The sequence below is a fragment of the Lathamus discolor genome, chromosome 4 (assembly GCF_037157495.1).
Source record: "Lathamus discolor isolate bLatDis1 chromosome 4, bLatDis1.hap1, whole genome shotgun sequence".
In the NCBI taxonomy this organism is placed as follows: domain Eukaryota; kingdom Metazoa; phylum Chordata; class Aves; order Psittaciformes; family Psittacidae; genus Lathamus; species Lathamus discolor.
The window spans coordinates 5872726-5893288 of NC_088887.1; the positions used below are offsets into that span (position 1 = coordinate 5872726).

At 43.2% G+C, this 20563-nt stretch overlaps 1 protein-coding gene across 14 annotated transcripts in view; it reads left to right on the forward strand.

The window, feature by feature from the left end:
* The first annotated feature begins 257 nt into the window (after positions 1-257).
* The window catches only part of LOC136012952 (rap1 GTPase-activating protein 1-like), a 39191-nt gene continuing 18885 nt past the window's right edge, over positions 258-20563 (forward strand). For 10 of the 14 annotated variants that reach the window (XR_010612089.1, XR_010612088.1, XR_010612090.1 and 7 more), the window contains exons 1-12: positions 258-442; positions 3498-3591; positions 4207-4242; positions 6416-6463; positions 7570-7608; positions 8209-8400; positions 13679-13782; positions 17127-17205; positions 17634-17717; positions 17959-18059; positions 18684-18813; positions 19068-19223. Coding sequence is in view for 9 of the 14 variants with exons in the window: in XM_065676066.1 (XP_065532138.1) it covers positions 399-442; positions 3498-3591; positions 4207-4242; positions 6416-6463; positions 7570-7608; positions 8209-8400; positions 13679-13782; positions 17127-17205; positions 17634-17717; positions 17959-18059; positions 18684-18813; positions 19068-19223 (1107 nt within the window). In the remaining 5 variants the exon portion in view is untranslated. Of the gene's footprint in view, positions 443-3497; positions 3592-4206; positions 4243-6415; positions 6464-7569; positions 7609-8208; positions 8401-11008; positions 11063-12039; positions 12127-13678; positions 13783-17126; positions 17206-17633; positions 17718-17958; positions 18060-18683; positions 18814-19067; positions 19224-20563 lie in introns of those variants that run through there. The other 4 variants (XM_065676068.1, XM_065676069.1, XM_065676073.1 and 1 more) reach the window with 4 other exon arrangements.

The following is a 20563-nucleotide window of genomic DNA, read 5'->3' on the forward strand; positions in this document are numbered from 1 at the left end:
ACTGTCTCCCCGGAAGACAGCTTCTTCGGCTCGGCCGTCCCAGCAGTGCGCTCCAGCAGGTTGTGGCTATCCACGGATAACCCATAAAGGATGTAGGGGAACTGCTCTTCCGCAGCGGGGAGGGGGGGAAGTCATCACCCCATCCTCCGCTGCCTCATCTTCCTCCCCCTCCTCTCTCCGTTCCCCCGTGCCGCTGGCGTGGTTGAGGCCCGGTGCCGGCTTTAGGTGCCTTTTGCTTCCTCTCCTTTGAAGCGCTGCTTGAGAGGAAGAGGAGGGGTGCGGAGCCGCGGCTTTGCGGGGAGGCGGGAGGGAGCCTGTGCCCTTTTCCATGGCGAGGCAGGAGGAGAGGAGGCTCCCGAGGAGGGAACTCGGGAGCTGACTCAGCGGAGCAGCCCGGCATGTCTTCCCGGGAGCACGGCTTCCCTGCCGGAGCCTGCGGAGGGTAGGTACTGGTGCGGCTGGAAGTGAGGTTCCTAACGGGAGGTCAGAGGCTGTGGGCAGAAACGGAATGGAATTGGTTCTTTCGAGTTTTAGGGGTTTGTGTGTGAGCACTGAGTAATTAAAAACACACATTAGTGTCTCATTGCAAGAATCACTTACCAGGCTGGGACACCAGTTATTGTACTGACTGTTGTTAGCTGAAATCATAATTAGCTGAAAATCGTGCTGTATTGTTCTTCCTGCTGGAAAGCTTCCAGATTAGCAAAGGTTTTTACAATAGCTATACACCTGTTTCCTTGTGAACTGTTAGGAAAATAGTTACCTGATGATTTGGGAACCTGTCTGTTCAGAGTGCAGCAAATCCCCTTTGCACCTGGAAAACTTAAAGGTAGATGCAGGGATGTGTGAAATCTGTCAAGGCCAATTTGTGTTTCTCACAGAATAAATACTAGCATTGACTCGGTTATTGAACTGGCTCAGCTGCAGCAGATGAGAATTATTTTGAGGGAGCTGTATAGAAAGATCCCAGGATTGAAATAGCAAAGGATACTGCAATACAGGAATACAGGGCATGAGCAGAGTTGTGTGTGTGGAGGCAGTGGCTTAGAAGTCTGCAAAAGGGATTCTTGCACTTCAGAATTGAGAGTGGAGTCTTTAGCAGTGGATCAGCAGTGCCTGTTTTTAGTTTGGCTACCTGCTAGAAATTAATGCACTGCTACCTGCCACCAGTAAAATCCTAGTTTAGTCTGCAGCATTTTCCAGGTCTTCTGCTTCCCCTTGTTGCCACTTCCTAAAAATTAAGCTTCAGCAAGTGTAGATTCACACGTACATATTCCTGTCTCAGCCTGTGGAATTGCTTTCCTTTTCCAGAAAGATGGCATTCTGCTCTTTCTATTAATAAAAAGCATAGTGCTTTTCATTCCAAAAGTTCCAAATTCACAAATGGGCTTTGAAGCAATAGTTACAGTGACTGCAAATAATTGTGGTATTTTGAAATGAGATAACATAAAATCTAAGTAATTCTCCTGGACTTTTAAAGTCCCTCAGCACATTTCTAATCTGGGGTCATGGCAGAACTGAGAGCATCTCTACGTGTGTGGTAAGACCACTGATTTTGGCATCTGCTGGCATCTCTTGGCATCTATTTGGTATCTGTTTGACAATAGAACTGTACCAGGATTGACTGGTCAGGAGCAGTTGCTACATGGAGAGCTCAGGTCAGTCCAAAGTGTAGGGATGAATTTATGATGAGAGAACAAGGGCAGGACTGACCACACTGACCTCATGTAGGAGCTGCCAAATTTCCATGATGCACGTGTGCATTCTACTCTTACTGAATGATTCGGGATTGAAACCAGTGCCATGCCAAAGCAAAGCACTATAGCATGGAACAAGGCCCGGGGGTATCCAGTTGCACTGAAGTTCTACTATTACACTTCTCTGGAGTTGGCTAGTTTCTGAAAATGAGAGCTTATCAAATTAAGCTCTTACCCTTTCCAGGGCTTACAGAACAGAAAGTTCATGTTTCTAAAAGAAACAATAAAATCTTTCATATACTGCCTTGGGCATCAATTTTATCAGTCCCAAACATACTTCAGGTAAATGACTAAGATGATAAGTAAAGTTTGTGTTGGTATTACTAATTTAGAATAAACTTGCCATCTAACTATTCCAGTATTTATTTGAGGATATCAAGACTTACTCCTACATCTCCTTTCCCATATACTTTATGGCTTTAATCTCTAAATGCATTGCACAGATGTCTGTCATTTGAATTTCAGGAGAAAATAATGGGATGGAAGCATTGTGTTATTTTTGTGTCGATCAGCCTATGTGCAAGTTACATGATGCCTTTGGGCTGCTAGAATAAGTTGTGAATTGTCAGAAAGTTAGTGGTCATAGAAGATGTAGATGGAACTTGTAATACAGTGTAGCTTCCTGATTGCAGAAATACGTTGTATTTCCATACAACAGGGAATGTAGCCACTGGTTTCAAAGCAAGAGTCTGCATGACTTATAAATACCAATTTCTTAGTGTGGAAGAAACTGCAGTAGGATGCAGTAGGAGTCATGCATGTAACAGCTAGAGGATAGCAGTTCCATCACTGCATTATATGATCGCATAACAACCGTATTCATGCTTGCATTGCAAAGTGAAGTCTTGTCTCTTGTATTAGAAACTTGCTTTTTTGTTCCAAGCTCCACCTGTGTGACCTTCATGATGACTTAAAACCCAGTTGTGACTGCTAGTAAAAACTGTGAATAGTGTGGGACATTTATTAACGAATAGTAATAGAGCTGCATCAGTGAGACTGTCCATAGTGCAACGGGCAATGCAATATATGTCTTTTAAACTACTGTTTGAGTTACTTTTTTGTTTTCTCTTTTATGAAATCAAGCAAATGCTGCTGCTATTTGTGTACACTGCTGCTCTAGCAGGGGCCACAATAATAGTAAGTTTTCAATAGAAGTTGTACAGACAAAAGCCTGGGCATGCTGGCCTTACCAGCAGTGGAGACACAGAACTGTGTCTGCATCTCTCCTGCATGGTGTATTGGTTCTGTTCTAGCACCATCCCTGTTATGCTCCTGTCTTGGAGACTAATACCCAGACTGTGACAACTGGGGCTGTTCTTCAGCTGCTCATATTCAGGTATTTCAGAGCTTTCAGCTCTTTTAATATGGTTCAGTTTTGAGATCTGATCCCAAAGCGTCCCGTGGGACCTAACTTTAATTCTGCTGCAAATCTGTAATAGAGGAGGAACTTGGCAAAAAAGATCATTCAGCACTTACATGGCAGTTGTGGGGAAAATATTGCATGTGAACAGAGACGGAACAGTTGGGGTGGGAAGATTTTTGCTGTTATATCCATAGTGTTTGCAGGTGGCAAGTCTCTCAGGGAATGACAGCTTCCTCATAGGCAAGAAGTGGTCTGGGTAGAGGAAGAGTAAGTGGAAGGCAAAGGAGACAATGCGGGCAAGCACTGGCATCTCGAGTTCTCCAAGAGTTAGAAGTTCTTTCTTCTTCCGCTCTACCCATTCTGCCTCTCTCTTGCAGGAGGTCTGAGAAGGGGGTGCACTGCTTCAGTGATGTTATAGACTCTCCCACCCAAGGCTTTCCATGTGCTCTCAATCCTGCTGTCCCCAACAAGGTAAAGGCAGTCCGTGTTCATGTGGCTCAGGGGTGGGATGTGCCTGGAACCACTGAGCAGAAGTGACTAAAGCAAGCTCGTGTGCATACATGTGGTCAGGCACTGGAGCAGGCTGCCCAGGGCAGTGCTGGAGTCACCGTCCCTGGAAGTGTTCACACACCTTGTAGATGAGGCCCTCAGCGCCATGGGGTAGAGGTTGGACTGGATGATCTTAAAGGTTTTCTCCAACTTCATTGATTCTGTGATTCCATGTGTTATAGCTACAGTTGCCCACTTCTGTAAGAATCCTAAACTTGTTCATTTAATCGTTTCTTATGCTATGCTGTATCAAGTTGATAGTCTGACCCACTGAAAGAGAGAAATTCCTGATACCTGTCCAGTTAGGTTCCAGGTCAAACTTTTGCAACCAAGCTGAAGACTATTTGGCCAATTGTATTGTCCATGCTATCTGTTAAGGAAGAATGATTTAATCTTCAGTGAGCAGGTAGTTTCTGTGCCAAAACATGGAAAAAGCTGTTGGATCCTTCACTAACCTTCTGTGGGTTACCACAGAAGCTAATGCTAGCTTCTGCAAATGTTCAAATTGTTTTCCCTGTTGTCTTTTCCTTTTCACAGACTGTGGACTTGTTTGAGATGATTGAAAAAATGCAGGTAAGGAGAAGTTATTCTGTCAAACTTTGGGATCTCTTGATTTTGTTTTCATAGCCAACTGAATAATCAGCTCCTATTTGTCTTGCCGCTTCAGACCCAATACCCTTTAATTTGGGCTTGCAGAATATTTAGATCTTCTAGGCCTAAACTTCTGTGCCTACTCTTGAATGGGGTTTCAGAAGTGTTTTCCTGTGTTCATTTCTCCAGCCATCACAATGGAAGCAATTGACACAAATTATTATAGTTGTGTCCTTTGCAGAAGTGTGATTCTGAGAGAAAATCAGAGCTGCATTAAGGTATCTCTGTCATCTTTGCCATGAAACTGTGTATCTGCTGGGTGGCAGCTGCTAATGACAGGTGATTAATGGGATGTTAACATAACTGTATTTAGTAAGGTCAACCAGTTTAATAAATAACTACTGCAGACCCTGTCTTTAACTTGCAGAAGACAGGAGGACTCAGGCTTAATTCTCTTACGGAAATATGTGCATTTAATTGCATGTATTACATTATAAAATTAAAATAGAGTAAAAGGGGAAAAAACCCAACTCTGCCCTACCAAATAAAAAGATCATGATGTAATAATGTGTTATATATGTAAATCAAAAAAATCTTTAAAACTGAATTTTCAGATGATTTGTTCACAGAGCATTCTTGGAGACTACCAAGATTTTCTCTGAATGGTACAGCTGTCTTTAAAATGCTGCAGTTAACTTTGACCTAACATAAAATGTAACATGGCACATAACTCCTGCTTTTTATTATGTGCAGGAATTAAACTTACAAGAAAAAAATAACTTTCTGGAATTTGGGTAATCAAATTATGGGCATGAGGAAAATGCAAGACTTCGGTGGGACTGCAGAGGTGAGGGGGTGGAAGGTAGCAGCAAAATGCTGGGCATTTTATAACTCAGTATAGAGTTATGAGGCTGATGTATAGAGTTATTTGACAGACTAGAAAGGAAAAGTGAGGGAAGGAGGGGCTGAAGGTATATCTTCTGTATATTCATGTGTATATGGATACAGATCTTGAAACCACTGACACTGAAACTATGGGGTATGTTCTCAGTACTTTAGAATAACAAGCATGGCTAGCTCATTTAACTCTGCTAGAAAGTGAGCTGGAGTGTGGAGAGCTTCTTGTTCAATTCAAGAGCATGTTGAAAGGTGTGACAATCCTTTCCAGGCCTTTTGGAATCTGTATAAGGAAGAATCGCTAGCAGATTTCCTTACTGGAAGACTGTTGCTTAAGATTCTCAGAGTTTATCAGTTTCCAGCTTACCAGGGCCACGAGGATGATCAGGGGACTGGAGCAGCTCCTGTATGAAGACAGGCTGAGAAAGTTGGGGCTGTTCAGCTTGGAGAAGAGGAGCTGTGTGGAGACCTCAGAGCAGCTTCCAGTATCTGAAGGAGGCCTACAAGGATGCTGGAGAGGAACTCTTCACTAGGGACTGTAGTGATAGGACAAGGGGTAACAGGTTAAAACTTAAACAGGGGAAGTTTAGATTGGGTGTAAGGAAGAAGTTCTTTACTGTGAGGGTGGTGAGGCACTGGAAGTTGTGAAGGCTCCGTCCCTGGGCAGTGTTCAAGGCCAGTTTGGACAGAGGCTTGGGTAACATGGTTTAGCATGAGGTGTCCCTGCCCATGGCAGGGTGGTTGGAACTAGATGATCTTAAGGTCCTTTCCAACCCTAACTATTCTATGATTTTATATGAAAGCTGTCTCTCACTGGGTTTGGACCTCTTTAGTTAGAGATATAACTGAAGGAACCGATATGAATTTCCAACAAATGCAGACCACCTAATGTTCCATCTAGATTCGTTTCTTAGCTGCCCATTGTTAAGACATAAGGGGTTTTTATTTAGCTTGTTTCGTCACCTGGCTTGCACTAGAAGAATTAGTAACTGCTCCTCAAGTATGACAGCAGTTTCTTGAAAGAAAAGCTTTCTGCTTTTAAAGAGGTGTAAAGGGGGGGGAGCTTTCCAGTTTTGATGTCAAACTAAGGGACTGGCCAAGTTCTAGCTTTACTCCTCATCTTTATTCCAGACTTGCGTAATATAGAAGTTTATGGAGACAATTACTTATATTGGAGATACAGAGAAGGACACTGAGGGTAAGTGAAGCAGACATGCTAAAACATAGGGTTCACTGTCTGTGATTTTTATGTTTCCAGGGAAGTCGTCTGGACGAGCAAAGATGTTCCCTTCCAGCTCCTCTCAAGGTCAGGCCAAGTTGTTGTTGCCTCCTAAATTGCTGAGAATGACAAATAATTACTGACCTGGCTTGCAGTGTATTTTCATCTTGAAGTGAACAGGGAGACTACAAATAGCCCAAGAATGCATATGTGCTTGCCTTCTTTTCTGCTTCTTCCTTGAGCTGTTGCACAAGAGGGTGAAACTATATAGCTGAAATAGAATCAACACTTGCCATTACAAATTTAAGTGGTTCCAAGAGATGTTTCCTATTATTAACAATCTTAGCTTTGACAAAGTAATTTCTTAAAATTTATTCAGTTGAAAAGCTATAATAATAGTTTTGAAACCACATTGTGTTTATTTCAGTAGTCTGCTTGAGGACTCATATAGATGCTACTAGAAAGCTGGTGTATTTCCCTCAATATTAGGCCAGTAAGAACAGATTCCCAACTTCAAAGTCTGAAATCTTCTCCATTTCTTCAGTCTCCGCTCAGGCACAGTAACCTTAAAATCCATCTTGACATCAAATTTAATCTTGGAATGACTTTAAAAAGAAGCCACATAAGGAATTGATATAGCTGAATTCTGAAAGAGATAGTCAGTGCTCTTTGTGGTGATGGAAGGGGCATCCGACTGGCATAAAGTGGCTCAGATACTGCTCCTGTTCTTACTGTGATGCCTCAGGACCGCTCAGTTGTATACCTCAGGTCTAGCTATGGAGATGACACAACCTTGATCCCATTGTCAATAATAGTACTATTTCTACCATCCCTACTGTCATCTCTGTCTTCAGAAGAGCAGCTGTCTAGCACTGTGTGGAAAGAGAGGAGAATGGCTCTCACTCCTAACCTCATACAATTTCCCTGTAGTTTGGCTACCTCCTCGTTTTGTATGCCTGTATTCTGTGTAGTTTCAAAGAGGAAGGTGGGTGAAATCCGATTCCTAAATTTATTGTTCTCAAAGTTCTATATTGCTGAGACCTGGAAAATGGAGTCTAACTTTAAATCCTAAAGTAAAACTCTAAAGATGAACTACGGCAGAGTGGAAGCTGAGGGCACAGTTTGCACCATCATGAATTCATAACACTTAAAAGATGTCGTGCATTTTTACTAATGATCTCTTCTGATTTCAGACAGAAGAGGAGTATATTCCTTACCCCAGCATCCACGAGGTGAGACCTCACCTGGAGTATTGTGTGCAGTTCTGGTGTCCTCAACATAAAAAGGACATGGAACTCTTGGGACAAGTCCAGAGAAAGCCATGAGGATGATCAGGGACTGGAGCACCTCCCGTATGAAGACAGGCTGAGGAAGTTGGGGCTGTTCAGCCTGGAGAAGAGAAGGCTGCGTCAGACCTCATAGCAGCCTTCCAGTATCTGAAGGGGGCCTATAGGGATGCTGGGGAGGGACTCTTCATTAGGGACTGTAGTGACAGGACAAGGGATAACGGGTTAAAACTTAAACAGGGGAAGTTTAGATTGGATATAAGGAGGAAGTTCTTTCCTGTTAGGGTGGTGAGGCACTGGAATGGGTTGCCCAGGGAGGTTGTGAGTGCTCCATCCCTGGCGGCGTTCAAGGCCAGGTTGGGTGAAGCCTTGTGTGGGATGGTTTAGTGTGAGGTGTCCGTGCCCATGGCAGGGGGGTTGGAACTAGATGATCTTAAAGTCCTTTTCAACCCTAACTATTCTATGATTCTATGATTATTGCTGTCCTCTGTTTTCCCTTGGTCTTATGGGCCTGTCAGCATTCATGGTCTCTGTCCTTCCAAATAGGTATTACAGAAAGGGTGGCCATATCCTCTCATTATCTTACCCCAGTTTGGGGGCTACTGGATTGAAGGGACCAGCCACAACCTCTCCAGCTCGAGTCCAACTGTGTCTGATGTACCGTTTCCCTGGAGTGGTAAAGTGAAACTGGAAAGTGACCCTACAGCCAAGCTGTACCGCAAACATTTCCTGGGGAAGGTAAGGGTGTCCTTCAGAGCCTTCTCTGCCAGCCCAGCCTCAGGGCTGAGATGCATCTCGGGCTTTTTCTGATGGACTTAGAAATAACTGCACAGCTGCTGCATTTCAGTTCCTCATGATGCCATGAACCAATGTAAATGAGGTACAAACTACCATATGGCCTGTAGTGTTTTAAGTTGGTCCTGTCCCTCTGTGATATGTGCATCATCCTATGTGCTAATAGAAGAGAAAGATTTGTACAGGAAATGCTTATATTTGGTAAGAAGCTCTTCTGAGGCTCCATGACCAATAACAACCTTGGGATGATAAAAAGGGAAAAAGTGTAATAATACTGGGAATTGAGATGGTACTCTTTTTAGAGGGGACTTCAGCACTGACAGTGCAAGCTCCTCAGTAGTAAGCAAAGTGGTTCATGTTTCTCAATAGCAAGTATAGTCACCACAGAATGCACATGAAGAAACTGGACAATGTGCTTTATAGTTGTTTGTTTGGTGCTAAGTGTTCCTTGTCTGTGCTAAGTGTTCCTCAGTCTGACAGAGGGAAACAGAGCTTGGCCTCACAAAGTGGATGTTTGCTGCCTGGCCATTAAGGTCTTTTAGCCTGTTCAGGGAATTGATCGATTCCCGAACTAGATCTCAGGATGGTATTAACCATCAAGAACAAGTGAGAGCAAACCCATGATCTCTTCTGAGATTTGGTTCATGGCATAAGGAGATAAGAAAGCCTGACAGGTATACTTGCAAGGCATCTTAGTGGTCTCCCTCTGCAGCTGCTTAACAAGTTCAAAACTAGGGAAGAGGTGAACCTTTGAGCAATGCTGGGGACCTCTTCTGCAGCAGTTGGGCTTGTCTGAATGATCTTTTGTAGTATTCAACGCTAGAAACCAATATTAATATGATGTTTATGTAGTGGCCTTTGTGGAGGCTTCCCCTCTAGATTGACAGATAGGAAGAAGGTTGTAAAACTTTATGTCTTACACTGTGGGAATTATTCAATGTCTGTGTTGTTTCCAAGACTACAATAAAGAGAAGCAGCTTTAAGCCAGGAAGGATTTAATAAAGGTATACCTTGGGAATACCAGACAGAGAACCTTAGGATGGAGTTTCACAAGCACTTGAAGCTGACAGTGTTGATGAGAGAAGCTTTCTTGCCATATGTTCATATGTGGTCATGTATTTCTCCATCATGCTGTCTTTTCCTTGTGCTGGTTTAAGTGTTGCTGCTGCAGTGCTCTGAATATGGAGTATTCTCAGTAGAAGGAGCTATGTCTTAAGTTATTAGTGTGAAATTCTAGCTTAACCTAGGATAAAGAGGTGGAAACTATTTGAAGTAGTCAAAGGACGTTTTTATTATTAGGTGTAACTGTGATAATCTCTTTTGTTACTTTAAAGTGTCACTAATTTTGCTTCACTACAAGTCTGTGCTTTTAGTAAACATGTTCTTCAACTTGCTGAGACTGCAAGTCTTCTCAGATTCTTAATCATTTCCCTCTGGTATGCAAGTACATGTGTTTTGGAGCTTGTTACTGTTTTCCTGTCATGACAAGCCCAAGACAGAGCAGAGATGCAGAGAGGGCCTGCAAGAAGACAACCTTATCAGGTATTATTTCAGTACCAGCTCAGCCTTAGTGACTCTGCAGTTGACAACAATTGCGGAGAGTCTCGGTCCTTGTCATCTGACTGACAAATTAACACCTTGAACTTTTCCAACAAGAAGGCTTCAAGTATATCAACAACTGGAATAATGACGCTGCCTACTCAGTATTGTATGGTTTTTAGTTATCTGTCATTGTTAATAGTTTTAGATGCTCAAGTATCATAATATTCCTGTAGGTCATCATGTAATCATTCGGCCACCAAGGCTGCTTTTCTTCCTTCTTCAGGGATGAAATTATCCCAGTATTTTACCAGGTGATGAGAAGTTGCAAGCTTTTTCAAAGTTAATTGTTTTTCATAATTTTCAGTTGTTTGATCAAATAGAATAGGCTAATGACTTTTGAATCCTGGAAAGACCTTTTCGTGTTCTCTGGCTTCCTATTGCTAAAAGAATTGATGAAACACATAAGGCTCGGAAGCCTCTGTTCCATTTTTTGGTCTTTGTAGCTCAGTGTTAAATTTGGCTGCAGCTAATTTCAGGCTTTGGCTCCTATTCCTGTCTTCTGACTTCTAGTCTTGACTTTTGGTGGCATTGTGCCATCTTTTTCCTTAAAGCCTCTATTGGACATCCACCTGAGCATATGACTTCTTTGATTCATGTATCTCTGATTCTAAATTTCAACTGCCCATTGAACATACTCTTTTGCTCTTGGAGTCTGCCCGTTCTTCAGCTGCTCTGTCTTTCTGCCCTTGGACACAATGACTACTGCACCTGATTCTTGTTCACATCCCAAAAATGTATTAGTATCCTGAAAGTCATTGTCATGGAGAAATAAATTGTCCTGTCAGCCTTGGGATTCCCTGGATTTCATCTTTTCTTCCCAAGTAACGTAAGTTCAGTCACAACCAATGATTTGTGTGACAGATCAGTCTGGACTCCTGTGATTTGAACACTGCAGCTAGCAGCCACGTTATTCTATTTGCTGCTCTTTACCTTATACCTTATCTTTTCCAGGACCCACTTGTTTGGATGATGCTAACACCAGAAGCCATGAAATTTCTTCCCTGTAAGTCAGTAGCAAGGCAGTTCTGGGTGCTCTTGTGTGGTTTTGTTTGTTTTACTTTCTGTGTCAGAGAGGAAGTGAGGACAATGACGTAAGGACTCTAATACTTAAAGTAAGGTCAGTGGCATCATCATCACATGCAGGTTCAGGGCAGTGACTGTGGTCTTAGTTATTCTTTTACCTTCTCCGCAGAGAGGGGACTAGTTTCTCTCTGTGTCCGCCCACATAATCAGAGGATTTCACTAGATGTATCTTTACTTCACAGTGAGTCAGAACTATGACTAATATGAAAAAAGAGTTCAGAGTTTTCCCACAGCAAAAGCCAATCTCACCAGTGTGTTGAGAGAGGTTGTGATCCACCAAAGAACAGTCCTTCTGTGTTTTCTAGGCAAAAAGCTGAGGAAGGAACCATCAGATGAGCAGCTCTTTGATCAAATTACACACTTTGCTCCTATGGAGTTCTTCTTCTTATTTTTTTTTGTGTGTGTCTGGAGTGTTCCTTTCACAGAGCATATTCCAGATTTGCAAGTGCTGACTGTACAACTGGACACTTACCTTACTGTCCTAGTGCACAGCACCCTTGTGTCATGCGCAAGAATGCATTTATACAGTGCTTCCTGTGATGCTTCCCCTGAGTCTTGCAATCCTAGTTACTTACTTCACACTCTGTCACATCTGGCTGTCTTCTCAGGTTGCAAGTGGGTCTGTCCTTGATTTGAGGTGACTGCTATTCTGGTGGTAGAACAGCCCATTCATTAATTGCAGGGCTGTGCAAATCTCTCTCCCCCATTTAATTTGACCATGACAAACACTTCTACAACCAAACAGCATAAAACCTTTGGTGTACATCAGAAAAAAATCTGTACACACTAAAATGCATGCAGAGTACTTTGAATGTATCTTTCAGGTAAGCTGGTGATGGACAGTGCTGTGATTAGAAAGTATATCAACAAGCCAGATAGCAAATGGTGCCTTTTCTCTGTGAAGCAATTGACCAGTGGAATTGAGGAATCAAGCTCCCCATTAGAGTGTGTGCATTTTATCTCCTGGGAACATCTGACTTTTGAGTGAGTGGACAGAGCTTCTTTTTCGTACAGAACCACAAGTGTGTAATCCAGCTGGGTATCTTGACATTCATCATCTGTCTACAGGAGATTCCAAAAGATACCCTTGGTTTTTATTACTTTGTTTTCTGTTGCCTAAACTGATTCTGCACTGACGATCTCTGTGGACGCATTCCTGGTTCCACTATCAGCAGATTGCTGTATAACAGTCTCCGTATTTGCATGGTGCTGAGGCATAAGGAGGCACTGATAATTCTGCCAGCTGTAGGGTAGCTGAGACTGTCTTGGTTTGGAAATTCTTTATTCTGTTTTATTTATTATTACTTTTCTTTGCTGAGAAGAGGTCCTACCCCAGCTTCCATCGGTGCTAGCTCAAAAGTGTGATACAGATCTTACTATATTCTCTTGGGTTGGAGGCTGAATACTGGAATGTACTACTGCCCCTTTCAACAGAAGTATTTATTAGCAGCAAGAGATTAAGATATTAATCTAATAAAATCTAATGCGAAGAGAATTGGATTCCCTGCATGACATTCGCTAGTCTCTATGTCCTGCTTATACCCCAAATCTGGGGTATATACCCCAAATTTGGACTGTTTGCTGAAAGCATGAGTTCAGTCTCAGTTCTTTGGTCAGACTTTATACAGCAGCCAGCTCCAAAAACTAGCCATAAAGTGGTTTTCCACTAGGAAGACAGGAGTGATCTAAGCATTTCTGGATGATTCCATCTATACAGTATTGTCATTGTGCTAGAGGTTTCCGTTCACATCCCTTGCCGAAAGGCCTCTAACCACTTGATGTTAAAGGTCATATATATTGATACCTGTTGTATATATCTGTCTCAACATATAAAATATATATTGTTATACCCAGGCTGTTGGCTGTATACCCAGGAGAAACGTATGACTGCAGCCACTTGCATATAGAGCCTGTGGAAATGTCTGCATTGCAGTTCATTGTTTGACTGAATGACACTCTCTGTTCGAGGCATGCTTACGCTTTAGTGTAAGTAGTGTTAGTGGCACTGCTGAGAACAGTCTTCATCTGCAAAGAAGCCACCTGAACCTCTGATGCATCCTCACTGAGATGCGAGTGCTCTTACAGATCAGCCACTTGCTATAATGATCCTGCCATTACTCATTCGTATCGAAAATTCCCATGACCACATCCAATTGAATGTGCTGGAGACCACTATTTAGTCGTGAAGGGCCTGAATGGATATAGGGAAAGTCCGTGAAAGATACACATTTATTTACGGGAAAATTGATTTCTTCAAAATGTGTTGCTGAATGTTCTCAGCCTGTTCCTTCTCAGGAGCCCTTATGATGATGGACTGCTGAGGAGAAGCTGAGCTGAGAGTGGATGAGCTTTGATTGATATGCTTATGCACTGATCATCAAGGGGGCTGGGAGACAGTATATGCCTGTCTTCAATCATGCCATTGATAGTCAAAGAAAAAATCAGCTATTCTTGGTGACAAGTTGTATGCAAAAAGTCTGGTAAACTTCTCTGGGGAGCGTGTTGGGAATAAAGCATTTTGGTTTCCTGTTTTCAGGAGCACCAGAACTTTTACTCCAGTGACATGTCCTTGGGCTACCTGGTACTTTCTGTGAAGTATGAACAGATCGAGAAACAGGAAAATCTACGCCTGTTGCTCAGGTAATAGTGCCTGTTGTTGAAGTGTGTGTCACTGTGCGGTGTCTGTCGCCTTACCTTGAGCTTTCTCAATATGGATGCAAATCTCACGTCTTTCTCTAGTAGTGGACTGCAAAGAGACCTTTGAGCCTTCTTTTCTTGCCTTCCCCTCTAAGGGAACTTAGCAGTTTCTTTTAGGAAGCTGAAGTCATGTTTGCAGGAACATCTTTATAGTTCCTGGGTGAACATCTGTTCTTCTCTCAAAAAGAAAGTTTTTCTGTTTATTCTGCTTACTTAGAGGCACGTGAGTACTCTGTAGGAGAATATGGATTCCCTGATGGAAGGCAGCCTAGCCCAGGCCTTTGGACTTTGTACTTGAAACTAAGGCTTCCTTAAAGGTGAGCTAGAATGTTCTTTGGCTTCCCAGGACAGCTTACAATGTGCCATAACCTTTAGGGCTTCCACAAAGAGCCATTACCCAGAGAGAGCTGATGAGTGAACTAGAGGACGAATGGAGGCAGTCTTGCATAGGTGAGAGGCACGCTGCAGGAAAGCTTTTTACCACACTGTGGTGCACTTCTAGTAGGCAATATGCTCCTGGAACCAACTGATGTGCAGTTGCTGCTGTCAGGGACTCACCAACGACTGAGGGGAAAATACTGGCTGAATAGGAGTTGGCTACAAGAGAAGCATTGGTGGGTTTCCTCCATTGTATGTGGAGAGCACTTTAGAGTGCCATGCAGAGCAATAATCTGGAGAGGGAGAGAGAGCCTATTCGTGAGCTGTGCCAGGAAATATTTCCTACATGGAAGAGACTAGTGAAGAAAAAAAGGGGTAGTAATTCTTTTATTAAGATACTATATTATATGCAGTACCTTTTGCTCAAGAGCTTTTTATAACGGTTTGAAGAGGTCCCTGACAGCCCAATATTTCTTCTTCCCTAGAAAGACCTATCTCTTTACATATACATATATAGAATCATAGAATATTTTGGGTTGGAAGGGACCTTCAAACCTTATCTAGTACAACCCACCTGGAATGAGCAGGGACATCCTTAACTAGATTAGATTGCTCAGAACCACATCCTTTATCCACTGATGTAGTTACTCCATCATAGAAGGCCATTAGCTTTGGTCAGGCAAGACTTGCCCTTGCTGAAGGTGTGCTGTCTTGAATCACTTCCTTGTCCTCCATGTGCCTTAGCGTGGCTTCTAGAAGGATCTGTTCCATGATCTTACGAGGTGCAGAGGTGAAGTTGACAGGTCAGTAGTCCTGGGTTCCTCCTTTCTACCCTTTTTAAAGCTGGATGTGATATTGCACTTTTTCCAGTCACCAGGGGCCTCGCCTGACTGCCATAACTTCTCAAATACTGTGGAGGTGGCTTAGCAACTACATAAGACAATTCCCTCAGGACTCTGGGATGGATCTCATCAGGTCCCATAGATTGTGTATATTCAGGTTCCTGAAGTGGTGATGAACTTGATCCTTACTTATAGTGGGAGGGACTTTGCTCCCCCATTTCCCACCTTTCAGTTCATCCACTCGAGATGTGTGGGGAGAGAGCTGCTGGTAAAGACTGAGGCAAAAAAGTTGTTGTGTGCCTCAGACTTCTCCTTGTCCATTGTTCCCAGTTCACCAGTCTTGCTCACTGAGGAGTGGCACACTTTCTTTGGCCTTCCTCTTCTGCTTGACGTACCTGTTATTCTTTGCATCCCTTGCCAAGTTCAGCTCCAGCTGCACCGTGGCCTTCCTAACCCCATCTCCACACAGCCAGGCAGCATCCCTATACTCTTCCCAGGATGTCCCTGCTTCCATGGTCTGTGCATCTCCTTCTTGCCTTTTAGTTTGACCAATAGGTCTCAACTTCTCGCCTTCCTTACTTGATTTTTACATGGGGGATCACAATCTCTTGTGCTGTGTGGAAAATGTCCTTAAAGATCTGCCAGCCCTGTTCTGCTCCCTTATCCCTGAAGGCAGGGGGTCCTGATGACTAACTCCATGAAGAGGTGGAAGTTGGCTTTCTTAAAATTCCAGGTCCTGACTGTACTTTCTGCCTGTCTCACCTCCCTCAGGACTGTGAACGCCACTAGTGCGTGATCACTGCAGCCCAGGCTGCCTCCAATCTTGACATCACCTATTAGCTCACTTGCATTGGTGACCATTAGGTTCAGTATCATATACTCCCTGGCAGGGCTATCTGTTTCCTAGCTTAAGAAGTTATCCTCAGTGCACTCCAGGAGTCTCTTGGATTGCCTACAGCTCACCGTGCTACTTTTCCAGCAGATGTCAGGGTAGTTGAAGTCTCCTGGCAGGATAAGAGCCTACTAGTGTGATGCCTCCTGTAGCTGGGGTAAGAAGGCTTCATCAATAGTCTTGACTTGATTGGGTGCCCTGTAGTAGAACCAATCACAGGGTTTCCTTTGTTGCCTTGGTCCCTGATTCTTATCCATAAGCTTTTGAATCTGCTCGTGGCTATTCTTGAGAGACAATGCTTTGCACTCTACCCCTTTCTTAATGTAGAAGGCAACCCCTTGACCCTTCCTTCCTTGCCCATGTCTTCTAAACAGCCTGTAGCTATCAAGAGCTGCACTGCAGTCATGGGATCCATACCACCAACTTTCAGTAATGGCCACCAGGTCATAGCTTTCTAGCTTCGCGGTGGCTTTCAGCTCCTGTTTGTTGCCTATGCTGTGTGCATTGGTGTAGTGGCACTTCAGCTGGGCTGTTGGCCTCGTCACCTTCTTAGAGGAACACCTCTTAATTCCTTTGGAGTGTTCGATTTGTGTTTCCCTGTTGGCTCCTATTTCCTCAGGTGCCCCTTCCTCATCTCTGTGGGACTTCATGTGTGTTCCTCTGTGATCAATGCATTTCAGGGCCATCAGCTGAGGATCCTCCATCAGCTTTCTGGAACAATGCTACACCAGTTTGTACCTCCTATACTTGACATAGATCTGCTTTCTGAGGCTGTCTCTCACATACCTTTTAACAGTCTTTCAAACATTCATTGTATAATCTTATGAATCCATTATAATGCTGTGTCCATGAATTGTATTTTAGCATTTAGATTTCTGTGAAAGAAAATGGTAGTAGTGGGAAAGCAAAATACTTCTTCAAGGAAGAAAAGAATGCAAAGGAGCAAGAGACTAAGCATCCCTGTTTTGTCTTCCTCTGCTCCCTACAACAACTGATTAGCAATAAGAAGTGTAAATAACCTCCCTTTTCCAGTGATTTTATGCACCAGACTTCAAATTAACCCTCTGGAATTAACTGCTTTAAGGATAACTTGAAGGAATGGCTACTGTAAAGAGCCAGTGTTGCTTGTGTCTCCCTGCAGCCTTTTCTCTAATTACTTTTTGGTTTTGTGTCAGGACTCGGACTGGCACCAAACATGACCTGATCCCTATTTCCTGTCTGAATGAGTTTCCTAATGCTGTCCAGATGGCAAAGGTGAGATTCGTGCTTGCTTGATATTAATGCCTCATTCTTCAAATTGTTTTTACCTCTGTGCTCCCACTTCCCTATTTTCTACCATTCTTCAACAGTACTGTCATGTACTTCCCTTATATACTTCCCTGTATCTTCCCTTCTTTCTCTTCTAAATTTACCTCAAGAGTTTTTGCCTGACTCCTATCAGATAACTGGAAGCAGTGCCCATGCTCTCATGCCCACAGCGAACCAGGACACATGATAATCTCACTTCTGTTTCCCTCTTGCTCTCTCTCACTCGACAGCTAGTGTGTGAGGATGTGAATGTTGAACGCTTCTTTCCTGTCCTCTACCCCAAGGTACAATATTCTGACGTGTCCGTATGTCCCTTTTCCGTTAAGGTGTGGCTAATGACGTCCAACTGATAACTTGTATTTTCATTGCCTCAGGCTTCGCAGCTTATTGTTGCGTTTGATGAACATGTCATAAGCAATAACTTCAAATTTGGGGTCATCTACCAGAAACCTGGACAGGTAAGCTCCCTTAGATCCCACGATAATTGAGGCAAAACAGAGTCAGTTCTCTTAGCTTAAGTGTAATAAGAAAGTCTGTGTTACACTGTGAAAAATAAAGAGAGAGGATGGAAGCTTCATCCATCAAGTTGATTGATTTGTTTGAACAGGTCCTCAGAGCTGGTTGAACTGTGTATAGAAATTGCTGCCTGTTTTTTTGTACTGCTTGTGCTCCTTATGACTTCTCCTTTGTCTTTTGAAGACGACGGAAGAAGAAGTCTTCAGTAACACAGAAGAGAGTCTGGGTTTCCTGGAGTTCCTGGATTTCCTTGGTGACAAGATTCAGCTGCAGGATTTCCGTGGGTGCGTACCCAGCGCAGTTAGAAAGTCAGATGGAGTTAGCTAATACCATGTGTTCAGAGACTGTGACGCTGTTAAGTGAGGTGTCCTGTGAGTCCCGGTGCAGGTGGAGAAGCCCAGAATGCTTTTGTCAGCAATCATGTCTGGGAACAAGTTGGAGTTTAGGTCTTTGCTGGTATTTTCATTTAAAGGTCTCCTTGTATTTTAATCTGACCCACAATATCAGCAAAGAATAATTTTATTGGGCTATTCAAAGGTAAATTTGTTTCACAGTGATGTGGGTCAATATCGTTTTAGTCTCTCTGTGGGGCGGCTCATCCTTCCTTTGTTTCTAAAATATGGATTGTATTTCTCAGAAGACTGTCAAAGAAAGTAGCTCCTTTGAAGATCCCTGGTTTAACTTCATGACTTTTAGCAAGCAAATATGCTCATCACCTGAAATACTGTGCAGCTTCAATCAGTGCATTTGTTTTGGGAAGCTTATTGCCTTCACTGTCGCTGAATGCTTAATATATACCTCTGCTAATATTGATGTACCAGCTACTGTTATTGATACCATTTTTCATCTCTCCACTTTCTAATCTCTGTCCTAATGCCTGACTGGTGGCACGGTATGGATTTGCTCAGGTTCCGGGGAGGCCTGGATGTTACCAGAGGTCAGACAGGCACTGAGTCAGTCTATACAAACTTCCGGGGCAAGGAGATCATGTTTCATGTATCTACGAAGCTGCCCTTCACAGAGGGAGATTCCCAGCAGGTACTCAAGGGAGAACTAAGGAATACAAGAGTGGGGCTAAGAGAGGAGGGGTATTTGGTGAAAGACTGCATACAGGGGAGAATGCCCAACTGCATAATATTGGGAATTACTGCTGGGGTAATGGTAAAAGTAGTGATGAGGGATTTGGTAGAACACATGGGTTAGAGATGGTACACAACTCATGTTTGAGGCTCTATTTTACTGTTCTGCTCATTTTCACCTGCCTTCTTGCTTTATTATTTTTTCCTCTCCAGCTTCAGCGGAAGCGTCACATTGGGAATGACATTGTAGCCATCATCTTTCAGGATGAAAGCACACCTTTTGTCCCTGATATGATTGCTTCTAATTTCCTACATGCTTATGTGGTAGTTCAGCTCACTCATGGCGCCACAGGGGACACTCTCTACAAGGTATACAGAGCCAATAAGTTCCTCTGTACTGATTTACTGATACCGATGCTTGAAGTGAAAAGCTGTTCTTGGGCCTTTGGGAGAGGCATAGGTTCAGCCAGCTGTCATCCTAATTTAAGTATCTATACATGAAACCTTGAATATAGTTATATGTTTTTCAAAGTAGCTGATGAATTTCTGAAGCTTAAAGCTTGGGAATTGAAGCAGGACGAGTTAAAATTAAAAGTTCTGCTTACATCAAAGAGCATGGGGTACAACTGATCCTATTTTGGGAGATGTCTTGCTTGTACTGTATAAGTCACATCATAAAACTCATTCACCTGAGTGACGGCCATGTCTGCATTGCTCATGTGCACAGCACAGTGCTTGAGATCATGCACTGCCTGAGACTGTACATCAGGTACAGCTGGTTGGCCTTATCTGAGCCAGTTACATCTGCTTTGGGGGATCCCAGAACTGATGCCCATCTAACAGGAAAGTGCTACCTGTTAGGGCCCTCCAGTTGGAAGAAGCCCTGCCAGAACATGAATTCCCTATCTGCAGGCTTTGGACACAGCTCTTTCTGTCACATGACCCTGTATGGATGCCTTAATGTTCAACTTTGTCACACTGACAGAGCAGAAAAATATATGGAAGCTTTCATTCTGTGATGTATTTTCCATTGTAGAACCATTTTAATCAAAGTGCTATGTCTCATCTTACGTAGGAATTCTGATGTGGTGATGATGGGTCCTTATACCATGGAGGTCTACAAGAACACCAAGAATATCGAAGTTAGGACAGGTTCCCCATCTGCACTCCCACCAAATAGGGTGCTGGGGATGGAATAGCCACCTTCTGTTGTTCTCTATGCTATGGGCAGCCAGGTCTGTAGTTAGCAGATAGCCTCATGTTGATTGGAGGCATGGTGTTCCAGTTCCCCTCTTGTCCTCTATTTTGTAGGGCACAGAAATTTGCTGGATTTTTTTTAATGACAAGGGAAAGAGCTGGGGAAGCTTGATATTTGTCTTGTCTCTTTCTACTACTCCTGCTTTCATCTTTGCCTGTCAGCAATGGCACTGGTTTTGTTAGTGTAGTAGGGTTGCTTGTACCTTTTAATGAAAAGCAAGTAGAACCATAGAATCATACGTTAGTTTGGGTTGGAAAGGACCATAAAGATCATCTAGTTTCAACCCCCCTGCCATGGGCAGGGAAAATAGTCCCAGTCTGGACACTGGAGCCAATGTAGAGTGTTCTGTAAGGTTTTTCCAAAGGGGTGTTAACTTACCCTGCCTGGAGAGTGTTCAAGTGCCTAAGAGCCTGCAGTTTGGGAATGTCTTTTCCTATCCATTTTGCCTTAA